The 24,212-nt window shown below is 38.4% G+C and overlaps 2 protein-coding genes across 3 annotated transcripts in view; both read left to right on the plus strand.

Annotated features, from left to right (window-relative positions):
* Positions 1 to 1,173: 1,173 nt before the first annotated feature.
* On the plus strand, positions 1,174 to 5,938 carry ccdc82 (coiled-coil domain containing 82). The gene is made up of 2 exons (XM_054612557.1): positions 1,174 to 2,367; positions 2,630 to 5,938. Exons 1-2 carry the CDS (start codon positions 1,828 to 1,830, stop codon positions 2,786 to 2,788), a joined length of 699 nt encoding a protein of 232 aa, XP_054468532.1. The 5' UTR covers positions 1,174 to 1,827; the 3' UTR covers positions 2,789 to 5,938.
* A 5,338-nt stretch (positions 5,939 to 11,276) lies between these two features.
* LOC129102349 (THAP domain-containing protein 1-like) overlaps positions 11,277 to 24,212 on the plus strand; it is a 37,211-nt gene continuing 24,275 nt past the window's right edge. For both annotated transcript variants that reach the window (XM_054612459.1, XM_054612458.1), the window contains exons 1-2: positions 11,277 to 11,504; positions 19,399 to 19,591. In XM_054612459.1, coding sequence (XP_054468434.1) covers positions 11,434 to 11,504; positions 19,399 to 19,591 — 264 coding nt within the window. In that variant the 5' untranslated portion in view covers positions 11,277 to 11,433. The remainder of the gene's footprint in view (positions 11,505 to 19,398; positions 19,592 to 24,212) is intronic.

The raw sequence follows: 24,212 nt of genomic DNA on the forward strand, positions 1-24,212 counted from the left end.
ACTCAAATATTTTTTCAAAAGTACCCATGGTCACATTTTAAACACATACAACACATACAAACATAGCTTTAAACATGGCTCCACATTATATTTAATTAAACTAACCCACTGAAGTCTTGGAGAGGAGACGCAGTGTAGGGATTTTTGATGCTAGCATGGTGATAGCTTTGGTTAAGCAGGACAAAATGGCTGACATATAAGATAGTTTATTGGAATTTAACTCTGTGAGAAAGGCAGCCTTCATGAACTTGGTCATTTGATTGACAGAGAGAGACTGTGTGTGTGTTTGTGTATTTCTCTATTTCTCTCCATTTCACTCTCTCTCGCCCTCTCTTTCTCTCACTCTCACCCTCTCCCTCTCTCTTTCTATCTCACTCACTCTCTCTCTCTCCCTTTTTCTAATCTCTGTTTCTCTATCTCTCAATGCCTTACTTTCTCTCACACACAATTTCAGGTAGAACCTTCCCTGTGTTATCACCAGTTATGGCCAACAGTAACTCAGCACGACTACTATTAATACTACAACATTCTTCTTCTACTACTATTGCTGATTGGACATTTCTTCTACTTAACCACTGATATTACTGCTGCTACGGATACTACTACCACTACTATAACTTCAGCTTTTAAAACTACTACTCTTCTTATGACTGCTTCTTCTACTATTACTACCACCTCTACAGTTTAACAGTTCAGCTTCCAGATTTTTCTTCATTGTATTTCAGCTCTTTGCTTCTTCTGATGATGCAGTTCAGCTTCCATCTCTGCCAGTTTTACAATTCAACTATCAGGTTCTTTCAACAGTGCAGTTCTTTGCTTTTGGGATTTTTCAGGAAAGTCATTTGAAACTTCCACATTTTCAGCAATGCCCTGTGACTGATTTCAGCTTTCAGCATTCCAACGCATTTTCTGCAGGATTGTATTATTTATGCGATTGGACTTGCTTTTTTTTCAAATGAAACTCAAATGTACCTCAAATAAACCCCAAACTAACCCTAAATGAACCCCATTGATACAGCTGTCTCAGAACCGTTAATATATGCAACGTCTTCGGGCAGTAGCAGCCACACAGTCAAAACTTCTTGTGAAATGTTCTAGTTCATTTTATTATTTACACCTGTGCTTTCCTAGACATGTCACGTGTCAGAATGTGTTCTCTGAAATAAGCCTAGATCTGCTTGATCAGTGCATTCATTATTAACAAATTTGCAATTTGTTAAACACAAGCTATGTCACATAGTGAGCCTGGAGCTTTCAGGTCTGAGGGCCTATGGGGCAGTTGATTGATTGCTTTGAGTGTATGTCCATTGTCATTCTGTCTCAACAGCAAATATTTGTTTCAAGTATTTTGCATTGTCTATTTGATTTAAGCTGTCTAGTTTTATTTTGGTCAAATTATTGTTATTATTTTTTCAATTTAATTATTTGTTTAAATACATTTTACAACAGCTTGCTGCGGTAGTGGCTTCTCTTCGCCGCGGGGGGATCCACAACAGTATGTGCCGCAATTCCTTCCAGCGAAGAAGTAAAGGCCACAACAATAACACACAGCTAGCTACACTGAGACGAAGATCAACGAAATAGCCCGTGTTTAGCTCGTAAATTCTATTGTAACACATTTAGGAAGAACGTTTCCGTGAATAGCCCAAAATAAGTAGTTAACTTCAGGCCCCATGTTATGTTGTTAACAGAAATAACATGCTGTCGTTGTTGTGACGCGCAGGCAATAAAAGCTAAGTAGCTGCATCGTTAGCTTGTTTACAATAAGTTCGGTTCTCCTTTCGGTTTTCTGTTTAATGTCACTGGTCTCTGGTTCCGCGCGCAGACATGGAGAGCTTGTACAAGCGGAAAATGTTCGCATCCATGCGGAAAACCAAAGTGGACGCATCGAAGAAGCGGCAGATTGGCCTGCCCGCCTCCATCCTGGACGACAGTGACGAAGGTTCCTTCACCTCCTCTTCCTCCGGATCCCAATCCGACTTCCAGAGCTCCCCGGGAGAGGACACCGAGCAGGAGGACCGGGGCCGGAGCGATTCCGGGGCGACTTCTAGCGATGACAGCTGTTCCGTGACCCGCAAAAAGCGCTCGTTTTTGGGAGGCGACAACAGCTCCTCGTCCTCCAGTCCCGGGGAGGAGGACACAACTAATGATGAGGATGGGGACAGAAGCCAGACGAAAAGGATGGTGCAGCCAAAGAAGCGGAGCAGGCTACAGCGACAGGACGAGTCGGACTCAGACCAAGTGGAGGAGAAGCGGAGAGAAGAGGCAGAGAAGGAGAAGAGGAGGCAGAGACACAGCAAGCTGCTGGCACTGTCACGGAGGATGAAGGCCCGGGTCCCGAGCCGAAGGAGGAGCCGGCTGAAACAGGTACATTTTTGGACCCCCATTACACAGTCCCTTAACTATAGTCTTTAGAACTAAATGTGCACTGCTTCGATTTGACTATTGAAACGACAGAGGCATATCCTAAAACTGGGACTTTCTGAAAGTTTATTTTAACCACCTCAACTGTCAGTTTAATTTTCATTAATTATTGTTTTGTTTGTTTGTCTGAAAACAACTCATCCCTGCAGCACTTTTCAGCAGCCAACTCAATCAATTCAAAACTGAAATGTGTTTGTATTTTCAGGTTGGGGGCGATGAGGAGGAGATCAAAGAAGGTGAGGATGAGGCTGGTGGTGATGAAGATGTAGGCGGAGGAAAAACGGGCAACAATAAAAAGGCTGATGAAGGAGGCAAAGTGGGGGAGAAGGACACGGAGGCGGTGATAGAAGAAGAAGAGCAGTAGGATGGGAAGAAGTAACTCCATTCGGTGATGGAGAACAGAGATAGTTTGAATGTAAAGAACTTAATACTTAAACCATCAAAAAATGACTCATAACTGTCTTTCTCCTGCAGCATTTAAAATGGAAAACAAAAACACTAAGAACTGGAGTTACAAGAATTTCACTGTTGTATTATGTTGCTATAGAAACAAAACATTGGTGACATGCAACAAAAAGATGCACAGATGATTTAGACAGGCTCGTTGATCGGTTATGACATGTATTTAGTGAAGGAAGTAGACCCTGAAATGGGACACGGCTTTAGAGGAATGCTGGGAAAAGTGGCTCATGGATGTGTTACTACTGGTTCACTGTCATATGTCAATTCTTAGTGGTCTGCCCCTGCTGATCTACTGAAATATCATGTCATGTCAGTTTTATTTATACATCTCAAAGTTAAATATCCCTGTTATTGATCCTACATCGATGTCATGACACCCATAGACAAGTGCAGCTTTACACTGGCAGGTCAGCATGGACGTTAACGGTATATATGACAGTCTTTTAGTTTTTACTAAAATGTTGATATAAATGCATATGAATGGATAGGGCACTGGTATAGCAACTGTATGGCATTAATTTTAAGCCATCCCAAAATCAATGTTGACCTACAAAAAACAATTCTAAATGTTATCTCTTTACTTTGTTCTTGTCATCTATAGGGGCTATTTGCTCGCAATTCAAATGAATAGAAAATGAATTATATATTTTTCTAAATACTTGGTTTGATAAATAAAAAAACTCTTGGCATTAAAAGTTATAACTATGTATTATACACTGCTTAGAGCTAGTGTTAGGAAGTTAAAAGGTCATTATTCCCTCTTAAATATCTATTTTATATCGCTGTGAAAAGATTTCTTGCCAAAACCTATATTTTACAACATAACATTGAACACACTATATTAGCGTTATAATATAGCTTCGCCTGATACAAATTCTTACTGTGTATAGATTGAATGCACCATGCAAGTCAACGGAACCACTATCAATCACATTAAGTTAGTTGTTCCATATGTTTTAAGATTGTTTCTACTCGACTTATATTGAACTTGCAGTTGTGACAAATTGTGAATTGCGATAGAGGCACGTGTAAATGTAACAGCAAAAAATCTGAAATATGAAGCTATGAGATGAAAATCAGCCCATTTCAATCAGCATCGGATCGATCACTGAACACCTAAGCTCTTCCGGTCAGCTTGGTATCTACAAAATTCATGTCGTAAGGAAAAGTCATAATGGTGTACTTTCTATAACTTTTCTGCCCTCCATTCCTAGTTTGAATGCAAAACCATGAAAGTCTAAACCTGTATTGATCATTGACATGTTCTACTTTTTTTGACATTAAGAAGCAGCGATGTTATGCAGCATGTCAGCAACCATTTATACTAGCTGTGCTAGCAGATTTCCATAGTTCTTAATTTGTTCTAAAACTTTTTTCCTCTCAGGGGACATCTGGCACATGCCGTGTGACAATTATTTTAACTCACCACTTACGAGCCTTTTCCTGACATTTCAACATCATATCATGGTTTTCAAGACCAAGCAAACAACAAAATAAGTTTTTCTTTCGTGGCTGAGAGCTCCTCAAAAAGCTAGTAAGTGGACCAGGATTATGCCAGTAGATCAACAGCAGCATACCAATAATCAACAGTGGTATATCACTCAGAATTGACGATACCAAAACAAGAGTGGCATGCCATCAGACACTTTTAATGTCAGGGCTGCTGCAGCCGGGCTTCATCGGCTGCCTGTGGGACGAGGTTCTCATCTGGCTGTAATATCAGTAGATATGCAGAGGACACTGAGCTGAAGAAGGGTTCCTAAATTGTTATAAAGACCAAGGCATAAGAAACATCCAATGAAAATGGTTTAAGTTCTTGTTTTGTTCCTAATCCCTATCACACAGCCTGTTTAAAGCGGGACTGTTGCGCCTTTACTCCGCCTTGGTGTTCTGTATTTAAGGTACAGAGACGTAGATGGGGAGACAGAGTTGTTCTGCCACTAAGCCGGGAGCAAAGATAGTCACGGAGCGGAATTGACGTCTGTATAAAAGGGACAGCTGGCATGGCGGGACCACACCCACACACTGGAAACCGGCGCAAACTCTGATTTTACTGGTCTGGATTGACAATGGCTGCTGAGGCCTCTGGGTACTGCAGTAATCAAAGACATTGATCATACCGAACTGACAGCGCTCAGATTTTTCTTTGTTTGCTTTACTTCTCCTTTATTTACATTTTAGCTAAAACAAATCAGACTTTAAAAAAAACCACTGTCTGAGGCTGAAACCACACTACTCCATTTCTGTTTTAAAACGCACATGTTTTGCTACGTTTACACTGAACATCCAAACTACTCAGGAGTTTTAGAGCACCGAAAACAAAGTCAGTTTGAAAACTCCGGGGTTACCTTGTAGTGTGGACAGGCGTAACCACATGAGTTTTAAAACGATGACGTAGACACCCACGTTGGCTACTTGTTTCGGTCTTAGCAGTCCCGACGTGTCCTTCCCTGATTTGTCACGCCCCTATCACGTGTCCTTTTCCGGAAGAAAACAAACAGCCTTTATTATTGATCGACTACCAGTGGTTAATTTGATTACAGGCATTGCTGATCTTCTTGCATATACTAGCAGCTGTTGTGCAGTTAAATTCAGCATTTTTAATGCTACTACTGCCGACATGTGGAGGAAGCAAGCTTTTAATGTAGCGATTAGGTAGCAACGTGTCCAGTGGCATTATCAGCCCTACGGAGCGGATGTTTGAACCAGGGTTTGCAGCTTTGATGAGTGTGATGGAAACAAAATGTAGGAATTGTCTTTTCTTATGAATGCTTATTTTGTTCTCTACAACTATTGTTAAGTACATACAGAAACTGTAAACAAACAAAAGCATAAATGCTCTCCAGTACGACAGGGACTTCAGCCACCCGGCAGAGCCACGAGTGTGAGAACAGACCACCATGAGACATGTGTTGACCAAATTTGTTGACCCATAATCTAGCAAACTTTGATTTGTAAGTGTTCATTTTAGATGTGTGGTTGTGTGTGTGTGAGAGAAAGAGAGCAAGACCTGCAGCCTTGTAACTAAGTCTGAAAAATTAAACTTCTAAAACTTTCCACGTAATTTGTCTGTTTGAGTTTATAGAGGAAGATTATAGAGGAAGATCTTAAGCATCAAGCACTACCTTTTATCATTAAAGATAACTTTAATACATATTTTCTGTAACTAAACAACAAATCTACCTCCTGTTTACACCGGCACTCGCTTGCCCAGTGCATGTGAATAGTCATGTGATATTGGTTTGCAGGCTTGCTAGTATGGACGGAAATCATTTGCAAACGATGCTGAAACAACAGTGTGGGCGGAGATTGTTTTCGTTTAAAACCCTTGTTTAAAATGAAAAATTAATCAGTGTGGGTGTCGCCTACCCATTGCTGATGTCTGAAGAGGATCAAGACTGAAAGATTAGTGAAAGGTGATGCTTCATGACCACTCACCTCAAAATCTCCCCGGACACAGTTGAGGACATTACATTCCACCGAGTACACCGCAATGGACACGAAAAAAAACCTAACAAACGCCCACATCCCATCGTTGCAAAATTCGAACATTACAAACAAAAACAACAGGTACAACGTCACGGTAGGCAACTGAAAGGCACGAACTATGGACTCAATGACCAATTTCCCTGTGAAATCCTGGACAGACGCAAAACACTATTCCCGATCAGAAAATAAAACATGCAAGAAGGTAAAAAAGCAGTCATCTCAGTCGACAAATTGTACATAGATGGCAAACTCTAGCGTGACATAAAACTAACCCCCTGGTTACTCTAGTTTCACCCTGCATAATCTCTCTCTATCAGACCCCCTACAAATTCCTCTCATTACTCAATTTGTATATATGCAAATGCACATTGGTTTCACCAGCACCTTAGCAGTGACATTTTTTGCTTTTTGTATTTATGTGTTTTTTGTCTGCTCTCTATTGTTGTTGTTCCCCCTCATCCACTACACTACTCCATCCCTCAGAGGAACCATACCATCCATCCACATGCACATACACACACCCACACACACATTCACACACATTCCACTCATGTTCCACACCTATGGAAGAACACCTGCCTACCCATCTACACACAGACATACCCAGACATATTTGTACATATACCCATACATGCACACACATGGACATGCACAAAACATAAATCCACTCAAACAGACATCTCGCCTCCATGAATTCACTTACATTTCTAACTTGGAACATCCGTGGAATTGGTTCACAGCCAAATACCACATTAAAAAAATTACAAGTGGACATAATCCTTCTTCAAGAAACTAATACATCTGAATCTGACTGTCATAAATTAAGAACACCACAATTCAATCACATCTTCTCCGCCCATTTCAACTCCAGGTAAAGAGGCGTGGCCATTTAATAGACAAAAATCTCTAATTTATTCATAACAACACCATCACAGATCCAGAAGGAGGATTTATCATAATAAATATAACAATACACAACAGCCCAATTACTATTGCATGCATCTATGAACCAAATAATGATGACCCTATATTTTTCCACACATTTTCACCTCTCTCTTCAATCTGTCTGACTGTCATATAATAATCAGAGGAGATTTCAATACAGTCATAAACCAAACATTAGACCGATCAGATAACTCACAACTGCCAATCCACAGAAATCATTAAACAGTTCATTAGTGATTTTGGTCTTGGAGATGGTTGGCAATTAAAATATCCGAGCGCTAGACAATTTTCATCCTTCTCGCCGGTTCATCACTCCTACTCCCGAATTGACTTCTTTTTAACCAGCAGTTCAACTATCTCCCAAATCTTAGACATTATTATACACCCCATTACCATAAGCCACCATGCTCCCATCTCTCTTACCTGGAATATAAACCATTCTCGCAAACCATCTAATAGATGGCGATTTAATACATCCTTACTTAATGATTCTGACTTTGATAATTATTTTAAACGAGAGTGGGCATCCGTCCTTGAAATAAATGATTCACCAGAAATAGCACCATCACTACTTTGGGAAAAAATCATATCATATTCCACATACAAGAAAAAGAAAGACAACAAAAATACTTTGAACAAAAGATTGAGGAAATGGAGAATATCAATGCAAATAACCCCACAACACAATGTCAAAAGGATTTACGGAAATAGCAATTTTAACTCAATGAACACACAAACAAGACTAATCAATTCCTCCTACACCTACACGAACATTTCGAGGACAGTAACAAATCTGGAAGATACCTGGCCAACCAAATCAAGCGAAACACGTAAAAAAAAAATTCAACGATTGTGAACTCAGCAGGGAAAACAGTGCAAACCCCTGAAGAAATTAACAAGAACCAACCCAAGAAGACATTGACACATTCCTAAGCAATGTTGATTTACCGCAACTAAATGAACACCAAGCAAATTCACTTGCAATCCATTTACAATAACAGAATTCCACAATGCCCTCACACTCATGCCAAACAATAAATCTGGGACCTGATGGCTGCCCTGCTGAGTTCTATAAACACTTTTCGAATATTTTAGCCCCAGTTTTCAACAGATTAACAGCTGAAATAAAACAAAAATTCAAACTTCAAATCGACATGAACACTTCTACGATCTCTCTTGTATTAAAACCTGATAAAGACCCAACATCACCATCAAGCTATTGCCCCCTATCTCTCATCAACACTGACACAGAAATCGTTAGCAAAGCCCTAGCATCACGAAGAATCATTATCCGCTGATTTTTACACATCACCAATGGCCACGATCACCACCAACATTTAAAACAGTAACTCAATCTATCATCCACTCAGACCAAACTGGCTTTATTAAAGGAAGACACTCATTAAATAACCTATGCAGACTTTTTAACTTAATCCATTACACATCTCATACCAACTCACCAACAGCCATAGTATCATTAGATGCGGAAAAGGCATTCAATAAGGTAAACTGTGAATTTATATTTTTTACAAAAAAAATATATAGTTTCAGTGAATCATTTATCCGCTGATTTTTTACACATCACCAATGGCCACGATCACCACCAATGGATTCATTTCACAACGTTGCACTTGGCAGGGATGCCAAATTCATTGAACCACTTGCAGCAGCCGTCCGTCAAAAATATATACATCAAAGGAATCCAAACAAAAAATATACACCATGAGATCAGCCTTTATGCAGATGACATTCTACTATACCTGCAAAATCCCTCCTCTTATATATAGTATATACAGCGGGTAAAATAAGTATTGAACACATCACCATTTTTCTCAGTAAATATATTTCTAAAGGTGCTATTGACATGAAATGTTTACCAGATGTCGGTAACAACCCAAGTAATCCATACATACAAAGAAAACCAAACAAATAAGTTCAGAAATTAAGTTTTGTGTAATAAAATGGAATGACACAGGGAAAAAGTATTGAACACATGAAGAAAGGGAGGTGCAAAAAGGCATGGAAAGCCAAGACACCAGCTGAAATCTATCAGTAATTAGAAAGCAATCCTGCCCCTTGTCAGTGCAAATTAATATCAGCTGGTTCAGTCCCAACTGATGGCCTATAAAAAGGTGTCTCATTACCAAGGTGTCACACAAGAAACATCTCATGATGGGTAAAAGCAAAGAGCTCTCTCAAGACCTTCGCAACCTTATTGTTGCAAAACATACTGATGCATTGGTTACAGAAGGATTTCTAAACTTCTGAATGTTCCAGTGAGCACTGTTGGGGCCATAATCCGGAAGTGGAAAGAACATCATTTCACCATAAACCAGCCACGACCAGGTGCTCCTCGCAAGATTTCTGACAGAGGAGTGAAAAGAATTATCAGAAGAGTTGTCCAAGAGCCAAGGACCACTTGTGCAGAGCTTCAGAAAGATCTGGAATTAGCAGGTACAATTGTTTCAAAGAAAACAATAAGTAATGCACTCAACCGCCGTGGCCTTTATGCACGCTCACCTCGCAAGACTCCATTGCTGAAGAAAAAGCATGTTGAAGCTCGTTTAAAGTTTGCTGCACAACATTTAGACAAGCCTGTGAAATACTGGGAGAATATAGTTTGGTCAGATGAGACCAAAATTGAACTCTTTGGATGTCATAATACACACCATGTTTGGAGGTCAAAAGGCACTGCACATCACCCCAAAAACACCATACCAACAGTGAAGTTTGGAGGCGGTAACATCATGGTGTGGGGCTGTTTTTCAGCATACGGCACTGGCAAACTTCATATAATTGAAGGAAGGATGAATGGAAAAATGTACCGAGACATTCTTGATAAAAATCTGCTGCCATCTACCAGGATGATGAAGATGAAACGAGGGTGGACATTTCAGCAAGACAATGATCCCAAACACACAGCCAAGGAAACTCTCAATTGGTTTCAGAGAAAGAAAATAAAGCTGCTAGAATGGCCCAGCCAATCACCTGACTTGAATCCAATAGAAAATCTATGGAAAGAACTAAAGATCAGAGTTCATAGAAGAGGCCCACAGAACCTTCAAGATTTGAAGACGGTTTGTGTGGAAGAATGGGTCAAAATCACACCTGAGCAATGCATGCGACTAGTTTCTCCATACAGGAGGCGTCTTGAAGCTGTCATTACCAACAAAGGCTTTTGTACGAAATATTAAATAAATTTCAGTAAGCGTGTTCAATACTTTTTCCCTGTGTCATTCCATTTTATTAAACAAAACTTAATTTCTGAACTTATTTTTTTGGTTTTCTTTGTATGTATTGATTACTTGGGTTGTTACCGACATCCGATGAACATTTCATGTCCATAGCACCTTTCGAAATATATTTACTGAGAAATATGGTGACGTGTTCAATACTTATTTTACCCGCTGTATATAAATTGTATTTATTTATTTATTTCATTGTCTGATCTCAATCATGACTGTTAATATGATTTCCCCATTGTTATTATAAGTGTTAATAACTATCTATATAGTATTTTTTTGTTGTTTTATTTATTTGGTTTTTTTTTCCTCTACAAACGCACACATACACACACGAGCGTTGTATAAATATTAGTTAGTTCTGGTGGGCAGAAGTGTCATCAGTGTATAAATGGGTGAATGACATGTAGTGTAAAAGTGTTTTGGGTGGTCTGAAGACTAGAAAAAGCAATAAACAAGTCAATTTACCATTTACCAGCTCAGGCGCATCCATGATCCGAATCATTATTACGAGATCTTTTATCATAATTACTAAATCCAGATCTCTTAATTACAAGTAATAAGTAATTTTTATTACGAGACAGTAACTCGTAATTACGACAGAAGGTGTCAATATATATTTTTTCTTTTGTGAGTGCAATGAGTTTCCGTACAATTGAGATATTACAGGAACATATGTGAAGAGAGTTCTGCCCAATCAGATCCGAAAGCAGTTCGCGTCACCCAATCTCCGCCGCCATGATTGTTAGTGGCAGTGAGTGAAGGCTGTGTGAAGGGTGAAGAGCTGCACATCCATGGTGAAGAGGAGCACCATCGGAGCTTCGTGGAGTATCAGTCCGGGGCGCCAGTGGGTGTCGTCCGTGCAGCCGCCATGGTTCAGACGTGCTCAGCGTACGGCTGTAAGAACCGCTACCATAAGGACAAAGACATTTCATTCCACAAGTAAGTTCATATAAACAATGCATGTGCGCTAGCAGCGTTAGCTGCTCAAACATGATGGATTGGCACTGGGTTGTACTGGTGGTGAATACCAAGATAGTTCGCCACCGTTTACTAATCTGCCTTACTATAGCTTATTTGCTCGCCGTCAACAGTGCATTGGTGAGAATTTTTGAAGCAAGACGTTCCTTGTGTCGGTAGACAACTCACCAAGCACCATTTTACTTTGCTAAACTGAAAAACAACAGCTGTCTTTCAGCCAGGAGACTTCTGATCGTTCCCAATATGAAACAAGCAGTAAACGTTGATTTATTTGTCACGCGTACTAAAGTAACTGCACTTCTCTAGTTAATTTAACCCAAACGTCAATATTTCCTTAACCTGACTAAGTACGTTTGTTTTCTAAACCAAACTTAGTATTATAAGATCCCAAGCCTCACCAAGTCATTTTGTTGCCTAAACGTAAACAAGTTGTTTCCTGTGAAAACGGAATTTTATTTTGAAAAGAGTTTATGCATGTAAAAAGCGTAAGTTGACATGTGTTGCTGGAGATTTTAGGAAAACGCACGAAAAATGTATGGTGATCATGCACCAAATCCGGCTCAAAAACTAAAAGAAGGAAGTGTTGAGGATCTTAAAGTGGCCGATGGTTTGCCACTGTGTTTCAGCGGGCTATGTTGATCCTTGGAGTGCTATGCTGCGGCATGTTTTTTAAAGGCAGGTCAATGTCAGATTGGCACACCAGTAGCGCCCCCGACACACATGCAAATTTCATGCAAATGAGCTTTCAAATATTTCAGTTTTTTTTTTTTTTTTTTTTTTTTTTCTGTCTTTATTGACAATCTGGCGCCATACAACGTCATAAATTAAGGAATGTATACATTTCTCTTGTCTATTGTTTTTGTTGTGATATATGTGATGCTTTTGAAATTACAAAGTATTTTTGTTCTTGCCGATGTACCCTGAATTCAGTGGCTAACACTAGCCTAATCTGACATTGCTTTTATAAACCTAGCCACCATGGCCAGTCTGACTAATCAAAAACAGAACTTTTGAGGAAACCAATCTAATTGTATACTGTTTAATGGTTGAAGGCGTACAAATATAAATCCAATGTTGCAGAATATTAACCAGTAATACCAGAACCCCTCATTCCAGCGGCACAAGCTGTTGATGCCAAACAGGATACCACTCTGTTTCAACGTTGTTATGGCCCAACTTGTTTTCAAACTAACTAACTATTTTCAGTACCGTTGTGTTCACGTAACATCAGCAGATGTGGTGCCTCTGTCGCCAGATTCACTTTCACAAACATGACATTGGTGATTTTTATGACACGTCATATCAATTTCGGCGAATATAAATGTATAAGGAACCACTACATCAAAGCCACCTGAGGAAAAAAATATTTAAGAAACTATGTTTATTTGCAAGATTGCTTCCAGCTGGATTTGATCTCACAAGAGAATAAAATCCTTCAGTATTGGGTTATTGGTTCTTGGATTCTAATCTTCATTTGGCTCAGTGTTAGCAATTATTTAGTTTATTCTGACTGTATTGTCTGATAGGGTAAGGAATCTCTAGGCACCTCACAACAATTATCGATTCATCTTGATTCATACTTTCCAAATTAAAAGTCCTACTTTTGTGCATTTGAAATTATCATTTCTGAATATGTAAGGTGCTACAAAAATATTTTTCTAAATCATTCCAAATAATGACTGATATATTTATTTTCAGACCTCATGGGTGAACAAACCGTCGTGGCCTAAATCATTTTTGTAAAATATCTTAATTGGTATGTTCAATTTTTTTTTATTTCATTATTGGTGTAGTAAGAGATGTCCTGAACAAAAATGTATGTGTCATTATCAGGGGAAAATATTTTCATAGTACCTCAAATATTCATAAATGTACTGAATTTACGGTACAAAATAGTGACTTTTACTTTTGTAAAATCTTTTAATTAGAACAATAAAAATGATGAGGATGAAAAACGTTCTTTAATAGCACCTCAAATATAAAAAATAAAATGATATTTGAAGTTGGAAATGAAGGACCTTTACTTTGAAAAATATATTAATTGGTACAGTATAAATGTTTGATTTTAAGTATGGGTGAATTCTGTGACGTAATGATCATATATGCATCAGTCACTGTCTGGAATTATTGAGAAAATAATTTTTGTAGAACCCCTACTAATCTGAAGTCGACTTTTTGAATGCAGAAGTTTAGTTTAGTCAGAGATGTCCTGAATACATATACATCAGTCATTGTCTGGAATTATTGAGAAAATACTTTAATAGCACTTCAAATATTCAGAAATTACCAGTTTCTCTGTACAAATTTAGGACTTTTACTTTGAAAGACGTCTTAGATTTTCAGTGTTGGGTCTCCTAATTGATACAGTAAAACATTTTACAGTATGGGTGGAGTCAGATGTCCTGAACACATATACATTAGTCATTGTCTGGAATTATTGAGAAAATTATTTTAAAATCACCTCAAATATTCAGAAATTAGTTTTTTAAATTAACAAATGTAGGACTTTTACTTAGGAAAATATCTTAATTGGTAAAAATGTCCTGAAAAGAATGATATCAGCCATTGTCTTGAATTATTAAAAAAAAGTATTTTTATAGTCAAATATTCAGAAAATAAATATTTTTCCTTAAAATATTATTAGATTTTTAGCTTGAGTGGAGTCAGAGATTTCCTGAACACTTATACATCAGTTATTGACTGGGAAAATATTTTTATAGCACCTTAAAACATTTTGAAATTTCTTATTTTAAGGTACAAATGTAAGAGTTGTTACTTTGTTAAATTTAATATACAATTTCTAAATTTTTGATTTTTAGTAAGGATTTGGTAAGAAATGTCTTGATCACATACATATCAGTCAGTCTAGTTTTATTCATTTAATTATCTTTCCAGCAACCCTTTAAATCATAGAAGAAAGACAATTTTGGAGTGTGGACAGTTTAATTCTTGGTGTCTTATTTTTCGAGTAGAATTAAGTAATGATAGAGTCTAAGAATTTGAATTATGAGTGGATGGGTTGTGATGGGATCATTGTGCAAAGGTTATTTATTTTAGGAAGTACTGTTAATTTCAGTGTAACTATTCTGCCCATAAGTGAAAGTGGTTGGTTTTTCCAGCGGAATAGGTCATTTATTGTTTTAGGTAGTGGAGTGAAGTTGAGTGTGAACAGCTCTGACAGCCTGGGTAAATTTGAATTCCTAAATACGTGATGCGACCTGTCCATAAAGGGATAGGTGGTGTATGGGCGGCCACATCCCAACTGTTACTGGATGGCTGATTTGTTCTAGTAAATAGAGTAGTCAGAGATATTAGAGAATGATTCAATACGTTTAATCATGGCTGATTTGTTCTAGTAAATAGAGTAGTCAGAGATATTAGAGAATGATTCAATACGTTTAATAGTTTCCTGTCGCGATGAGTAGCTGAAGGGTACAGAATATCTTAATCCAGTTAATAAATGATTCCCAAAGCCAAAATCTTTGTAATGCGCTCAAGAGAAATGTTCAGTTTACTCTATAGAAAGTTTTTCCTGCATCTAAGGTTGCTATGATGGTTCCGGCTTGTTGTATTGATGAGTAATTCATTAAATTAAACAGTCTGAATTATGGATTGAGAGACCTTTTAAATCTGTGAGCTAGTGCTTTAGTGATGATTTTAAATCTATGTTGAGATGATAAATTGATGGTTAAATTGGGTCTTTTGTTTGGTTTCAGGAGTAGTGAAATCGTGGTTGTTTTATCTTTGCTGGAAATCTTGAATTTAGTTTTATTTTAGTTATCATTTTATTGAAGAGTGGAGCTAGAATGAACCAGAAGTGTTTATAGAATTAAGCAGGGAATCCATCGGGTCCTGGTGCTTTGTTATTGGGCATAAGATTTGAGGGCAGTATAAAGTTTCTCCTGTGTTATTGGTGAGTCCAGTATGTTGGTTGTTCCTTGCTTAGCTGTGGTAGGTCAATGCTGTTGAGAAATAAGTTGATGTCCCCTTTTCTGATGAATACAGATTGGCATAAAAACATCTGCATTTTATTTATTTCATCGGGTTTATTTAGTTTAATCTGATTGCCAAGTATTTACTAGATGTATTGCTATGGTGGAATGTTTTTGTCAAAGTTTGTGTATCAGGAATTAAGTTTTCTTATTCATAATTTAATTTATTTGGAATTTGTACTTTCTTAATTTGTTCTTGTCTCCTTTGTGTTACTTGCATTATTGATTTAGAGTCGGTTGATTTTTTTATTTTTATCTCTGCTTGTAGTTTGGCCAGATGATTCAAAACTTTGATCTTTTTTGCCTGAGAACCAATTCCACGGATATTTCAGGTTAAGCATTTGAGTGATGATATGTTTATTGGGTTAAAAATATATATATATATATATATATATATATATATATTTATTTATTTTTGTGTGTGTGTGTTGTGTGTGTGTGTGTGTGTGTGTGTGTGTGTGTGTGTGTGTGTGTGTGTGTGTGTGTGTGTGTGTGAATAAGAGAAAAGCAGATCCATGTAGAAACAAGAACACACAGTCTAGAAGAGCCCGGGGGTTACGTTCTTGTCTCGGTACAACAGTCCATCTATGTATAATTTGTCCACTCATATTATTGCTTTCTTTCGTCATGTGTTTTCTGATTGGAAACAGTTGTTTGCGTGGTCAGTTATTGTTGTTCTTCAGTCCCAGACAGTATACGCTGTGGAATGTGATGTTGTTGATGGACTCTGCGGGTAGTTTGAGCTGTTTGGACATGAATGCCATGACTTTTTGGGGTCTTCTAAAGTTTGTTCTGGAATGCCTGTGAAAACTAGATTGTCTCTCATACTGTGTGCTTTTTATCGAGAATAGTTTCTTTCATTGCTTTGTTGATGGTGGTTTACAAAATGCTCTTGTTGTCCGTGTGATAGTTTATTTTATGATATATGGTTATTAATCTAATGTTGAGTTGATTTGATACCTGTTTTTACTTCCATACAGCCTGTAAGTGAAACATACTCACTGTCAACTGTTGGAAACTGTATAAAGTGTGTATAAAGCGGATACACATTACAAAACATCATTGATGTCTTTCCTTCTGTCCCAGTTGCATTAATGAGTAACGTTAAGTCCACCTACTATGTAACACAGAGCTTGCAGTGAATATTTGAACTTGAATTGCGGCACTGTAGAAATATATAAATATGTATAATTAATACTTGGCACATTATAAGTGTTGTGATGCCTTTGGTTTTGATGGGTCTTAATGATATCACGTCTCTCACTGAAGCTACGATGCCTGTGTGTTTCGTAACGGGATGTGCTCACATGAACGAGTCTTGCTTGTTCTTTGCTACGCAGCTGATAAAATAAGTCACTGGATAGAACACATCGGGGAAGATGACTTTACATTTATGCATGGATATAGCAAAGTTACCTAGCTAGCTAGCTAGCTAGCAAGCCAGGGTACAGCAATGCTGGTGACGTGCATTGTGCGAGACGAGAGATGTTGTTCATTGATCGGTTTCAAACAAAACTAAATGATGGAAAAACTGTGTCTTTCTTGACCTGCAAAATTATCTTTTAATTAACAAACGTAATATGTGTTATTCAAGGCACAATCCCAAAATGATTTGTCTCTTGCAATTAACTACAGTACATTTCCACAACAAGGTCCCATGGGGGTCTCCGGAAGAGGCGTGACTTTACCTCTCTATGTCATAGTTTCCTCACGCACGTAAATATCACCAGTTAATTCAAACACCAGTTTCTCTTGCACACCGCCAACGGTGGGAGAGATGATCAGGGTCATTGAGATTCAGCTCAATAAAAACATGAACTGTGTACTTTAATTTTCTGTCGTTGCTAACTTCCAAATAAATCAGCATAATAATTCCAATGATAGGAAGCAACGTGTGGTTAGTATTTATTGTTGTAAGGCAGCTTAGCTATCTTGTGAAACATTAATGTAAGCTAGCACTGGCACTGTATGTTGTAAAACCTACTATTTGATAAGGCACACTTGGTAATGTTAGAACAATGAAATTAAGTGGTGTTAGTTGTTAACTTTGTTTGCAGTCACATACTCTTTGTGTAGCATTAGCTGGACATGGTCTAGACCAGACTGATAAGACCATTCCACCTGCATGCTGTAGGAGGGCAGTCTTTTTGAAAAATCTCTCAGTATAATGCAGTCTTATACAACTCCAACACTTACTTAAAAATTGAAATTGAATTAACGATGACCTCAATGATTCACATATAATTGGATTAACAACTCTCAGACCAAATATAAACCAAAAGCGAGCATTGTAAAGATAGATACTATGGGACGTTGGTACTTTAGTATATTCTCCTGTTGTTTTAATTACATTATCTTTTGTAATATTTTATTTCTGTTTGGAAACATGTGAGGAACACTCCAGATGCTTCTGCAAACAGGAGGAGTGTGAAGACCTGGAGCTGTCCTTTTTAAATAAGGGGACGCACCACCAACATTTTTACTGGAGCAAATCACAGACAGAAAATTGAGCCCCATCATGTATGAATCATATTCTATATCGGCTGTTTCAGCCCAACAACCCTTTTTTAAGTTTATGAGTATACGCATGGAACAATGACACCTGATACCAATAACACTTGAATGACACGTAGACAGTTCCAGTAACATCAGAAGATTTCAGAATTTCTGCAGGATCAGCTGTAATTAATCTGAGAGTGGGTCTACTAGAACAGCCACTTTGCTCCATAGCACTCTGGGCACTAGTCATATAATTCTTGGCTGTAGTATTTGTAAGTTCAAATTGGTAGTACCCTTTGCACATACACAATCAACTATATGATTGCAATGATTTCTGGGTTTCTGAACACTCAGCAATATGTGATTTATCTAATATTTTATTTATTAATGTTACCTCGGTCCACTAGGCTGCTGTTATAATTGTATAGAAACTAATTTAATTGAATAAAACAATAGATGATTCTTCCTCTCTCAATCTCCCATGTGGTAGCTCAAAACTGTCTGCAGTTTTATTAGGCCATGAGGGATTTGAGTGAACCTTACTTGCGCACTGATTTCTGTAATTGGTAAATATCAGTGCTGCTGCCACTTTATTACCAATACTAGTTTAGTTATAGCCTGATCTATGTTAGCAAACTTTACAGTGTTGTGATGTTACCAGCGGTAGCTATCATTAGCTAACGCCGGTTACTCGCAGAGACAGCTGTTAAGCTGTTTCTCACACAACAACTGAATTTGTCGCCATATCTGGTTTTTTTCCTAATTCTTGTGTCTTGGACACCTAACAAGCTTATATTATAAGGGCTGTGGTTCAGCATATTTAAATGAATACACATTCCCTACCTCTTCAGTTTTTAAATTAGCATTGTGATCCATAATTATTATTAATATTAAACCAGCTTCTCTCCCTGAATCGACATCACTTCCGGTTTGTCTTTTTTGATGTGTAATTAAAAATGTCATACAAAAAACCTCCAGATGTCTTGTGTCTTGATCATTCATACTCACTGATTCACTGGGGGGTCTAACCTCCAAGTTGCTCTTTAAGATTGCTAACAACTTATTTTACAGAGTTCAGTTTCATTTAGCAGTCTGCTGCCTGCTGATCGTTAAACTTTTAAGGTGAGAAGTTCAATTCCCTGTTCCTAGAGGGATGACAAGGCACTGACATCTAGGTGACATTTTGGCAGAACCATGCTGTAGCTAACAATTTTGACATAAAGTTAACTTCCTGAATAACTCTTAATTATTATCAGAGTAGGAACTGATTAATATCCCTTTTGGTGGTGATAAAATAAATCTTACAGAAGAAACAAATCTTGAGGTAATCAAAGGACATTTAGATGTATTTCTCATTTTGACAGGTTTCCTCTGGCACGCCCAGATGTTAGTGCTAAATGGGTGGCAGCGATGAGGAGGAACAACTTCAAGCCAACAAAGTACAGTAACATCTGCTCGCAGCACTTCACCAAAGACTGCTTCAAGAAAGAGTGCAACAACCGAGTGCTGAAGGAGAACGCTGTGCCATCGCTCTTCACCTCCAACCACAACATCAAGGTGAAGCAGCTTATTCCAATGCAGAGTCCACACTCATTTGATTCTAGTAAAAAGTAAAAGATTATACATAAAAATGTTAACTTTAAGTTCTGGATCCTCTTCTGAAGTTAAAAATGATCTATTTATATGTGTTTACAAAGGGGAGATTTAATCATTAAGTTAAAACAGGTGGCTCCACATAAACTGGCTATTAAGTAAAGTTAAGTTATTACTAACTATTTACAACTATGAACTGTCAGGTGTAACTAATAGCTTCAATGGCTAAATACATTTAAGCTTGCTAATAATATATGAATAGTTAAGATTGAAGAAATAATATTTGACTTGTCATTGTAGGGAAAGCAAAGGCTAAAGGCATTTATGATGGGTCTTTTGTTTTCAAGTACTAGCTTGCGTGTTTATATCATACAGGCTGGGTGGGGAGAGTGGGAAAACATTTTCACCTCTGCCTCCTAGTTAGGGAAGAAATTCCCCAAAAAGGCTTTAGTTTTTAAGATACCCCTACACACAACCATGTTTTTCATAACTTATGTTAATTTAGATTTTTTTTTAATGGAAGGTCATTTAAAAATATTCCACTGCAAAATATTTTTTTTGTTTGGATCCTTCCTAAAACCGAAAATAGTGAAAATGTTGTGTTTTCCTTATCACATGTATCTCTTGAGATAATTGCAAATTATCCATAACTTGTCCATCTTAAACCATCAAAGGACAATGCAAAAAAAATGCAATCAGAGTTGGTTCAATTAATCAAGCTCTCTGATGAAGCCAAAGGTAACCAGCTGAAGTGTGTGTGTGTGTGTGTGTGTGTGTGTGTGTGTGTGTGTGTGTGTGTGTGTGTGTGTGTGTGTGTGTGTGTGTGTGTGTGTGTGTGTGTGTGTGTGTGTGTGTGTGTGTGTGTGTGTGTGTGTGTGTGTGTGTGTGTGTGTGTGTGTGTGTGTGTGTGTCAAAGTAAAGCACGACTCTGCCCTTGTGCAAAGATAGGGACAAAGGAAAGAGGTTAACAGCGCAGTTTTTTCCCGCGGAGATCTCACTCCGTAACTTCTAAAGTACCGATAGCAGACCTGTAAACTCCAAACCTTATCGATACCCCGCCTCCGGTCGATAATAGCTCCGGTCTATTATCGACCGGAGCTGATAAGAAAGTAGCTCCGATTTAGAACCGGGTATCGGGGGCATCCCTACTCAAAGCACTTCAACACTACATGTCATCATTGACACCTATTCATACACTGATGGCAGGGGCTACCATGCAAGGTTCCACCTACCCATCAGGACTAGCTAATCATTCACACCCATTAATACACCATAGGCACAGCCTGCAGGAGCAATTTGGGGTTTAGTGTCTTGCCCATGGACACATCAACATTGACTAGTGGAGCTGGGTATTGGAGGGCCGATCCTCTGATTGAAGGATGACCCTGCTCTACCATTGATTCACAGTCGCCCCCCGTTTACATGGTGTATCATGGTGATATGAAATTACCTATATCAGGATAGAACATTTTGGCCATATTGCCCAGCCGTACCATAAATCAAACAAGACATCACAACGTAATTGTCAATAATCCATTGACCCCACAAACTCTCTGATCAACAATTTTTCATTATGGCGAAATGTGAACTTGCTTGGGACTTCCTAAAGTAAAGACAACACTCTTGCTGCTGACTCAAAGGAGAAAAGAGAATCACACTGCTTGGAGTAGCTTTGAAAAAGATCCTGGCAAACTATCAGAAAAGGTTGGAAAAGAGATGCAATGTTTGAAGCAGCACTCCGTCGTCCGTCTTTATGTCTTGAAGATTTAAAAAGAAGAAGTCATCTCTTTCAGTTAAAGACAAATATTCATAGAAATATCTTAAATAGAAATTGGTAAAAATGGTGTAAAAGGAAGTAGTTATTTGCACCACCTGGATCCGGTGCTGGAACAATTTACTTCTTAGAGTAGGTGGTCGCCTGAATAAACTAGCCATGCTCGAAGAAGCTTAACATCCAATTACCCTCTTGAAGGACACTATTGTCACGATTTATCCATGAACAACTTGGACATGGAGTGAGAAATCATATGCTATCTTGCCTCCATAAAATATGTTAAGGTTATTGTGGCATGTTTCTTGTATCAGGCCCTGTATCATGTCCCGATGTGATTGTGTGATTTATCATCAATCTACATGAAAAGTAGAACATGAATAACAAGAATCTTCTCAAAAAGGAGAGATTTCTCCTGCTTCACTTCAGTTAACCACTTTATGAAGAACTTTATATCTCCCTGGGTCTTCCTAACAGTGTTCTGACTGGCCTGCTGTTCAATGAAATAGGCTGTGTCTTCATCATTCACCTCCACAAATCGCTCCAGACTCAATATCCTGTTAGCTAAACCAGCAAGAACCTTCTCACCAGCCATCTTGGAGGAGAATGAAAAAATCCAGGAACAGTTGCTAAGAGGAAGTGAGTAGTGTTGCTAGGGACAGCTTCAATGGAAGGAGGGCATTAGCTGTTACTTTGCAAGGAGCCTCAGGATTGGTTAATGGAACAGGGCGATACGGATCCTCGTATTTTGATAAATTTTTCTCTTTTCGGCCAGCTCAGAAATCTGTATCGCCCTCCTGGATTTGAATTGTATGTAAAACAGTGTATGTATCAGCCTCACTGAAATATGTATCATGCTGGGCCAAATACAAAAAATGTGGCCCCCCCAAAAAAATATACGGAAAAATATGAAAATTGGTACAGGGCCTGATACAAAAAACATGCCACAATAACCTAAACTTATTAAGGCTTACTCTGCTACAAGAAATATCATGAGAGACTGTGAGTTTGAGAACCTCTTCCAGTAGAGATTTAGGATGAAGTCTTCTTAAAGGCAATGGTGTAATCTTCACCTGCACGGCAGGTAGGACAGTGTGACTTGAAGTTGCATCTACACGTGACACAGATTTCTGAATCCATGCATTACGAAGATTTATATGTCAACGATGTCAAGCTTTATGATCAGTTAATTACACCAAATAGCGGAAAGAGAATTGAGAGATGCCTTTACTTGCTTGAATCGGGACAATATCTAGAGAGCTACGCTTAGCGAGGGATAAATTAGTAACACCCCAGAAGGATACCATCACTGCGGTACTTGAAAACGGTTAATCCGCATGATTCAGAATGTGCTCTATTCCTTAACAGACAAAGAATGATTGCAAACTTGATTTGCAGTCGAAGCAATTCTAAATGATCGACACATTACCAATACTTCTGATAAACCAATGGACCGGGAAGCACTCCAAAGCATCGTCTTCTGTTGAAAGCTAAGTCAATACCACTTGGACTCTTTATAAGAGTAGACTTGTGCATCAAACGTAAATGGAGAAAAGTGCATTACATGGCAGACCTCTTTTGAAATACTTGCCTCTAATCCAAGAACGACAACAGTGGTCAAAAGTAAAAATAGGCTCTAGGGGACATTGTTGTGGTGGCTGATTCCACTGTACCATGAGGCTCTTGGTTAATGGGGAGAATACTGGAGACCAAACCAGATGTGCAAGGTCTTGTTCGTCTAGTTCAGCTTCAGACTAAGAGCTACATCTTGGAAAGACGAGAAGGTACTTTGACCTAGGTCTATGCCAAGGACTGCTGGCCCTAAAAACACAAGAGGAAGAAGAGAAGGTAAAATGTCAACACATGTCTCACACACATTACATTTACTTTAAAATGAACAGTTATTAAACAAAGTTTAATGGATAATGGGTCAATATGTGGGCGGCTGTGGCACACGAGGTAGAGCGCTTGTCCCGAAACCACAAGGTTGGTGGTTCAAACCCCTCTACAGTCAGCATGCCAAGGTGTCATTGAGCGAGACACCTAACCCCCAGTTGCTCCCCGGGCGCAGCCCACTGCTCCTCCGGGATGGGTTAAATGCAGAGAATTGTAATTTCCCCATTGTGGGACTAATAAAGGATTAATTATTATTATTATTATTATTATTATTATTATTAATATATTTGGTCAACACACGTCTCTCACTCGTTTCTTCGGTTTAGTTGTCTGTTTACAATAGTAGCTCTGCCGGTGGCTGAAGTCCCTGTTATACTGGGTGCATTTATGCTTCTGTTCCTTATCGGTTATTTGTGAACTTCACAATAGTTGTGCAGATCAAAATTAAGCATTAATCAGAAAAGGGAAGTTCTCCGTTTTGTGTATTTGACTTCTGGAGGGATACTGAACTACTTGATTCTGCTAGGATAGACTAAGTATATTGTTTTTGCTTTCTTAAAATTGCTCTTAAACTGTACCAAGCCTGCTTAAAAGTGTTAGTGTCTGATGCTGATTCTGTTGTTTCTGCTGTTTCTGCTATTCCTGTAATCAGGAAGTGTTTGATGCTGATTCTGTTGTTCTGCCATTCCTGTAATCAGGAACTGCTTTGAGAGATGTGCTTTAGTTTCAATAGGTCAATTGTCCTCTTAACTGCTAGGGGGAGTGGCTTACACTCCTGGCAGACAATGAGCAATCAGTAGGTAGGTCCTTAACCACTGCTGGTGGCTGGAAGTGTCAGGCAAACGAAGGCTAGGGCGAACAAAGGCAACAGGGCGACTTTTTCAAGCCAGACTTCTCGAGCGTGTACTTGTATGGGTC

This window comes from Anoplopoma fimbria, chromosome 14 (assembly GCF_027596085.1).
Source record: "Anoplopoma fimbria isolate UVic2021 breed Golden Eagle Sablefish chromosome 14, Afim_UVic_2022, whole genome shotgun sequence".
In the NCBI taxonomy this organism is placed as follows: domain Eukaryota; kingdom Metazoa; phylum Chordata; class Actinopteri; order Perciformes; family Anoplopomatidae; genus Anoplopoma; species Anoplopoma fimbria.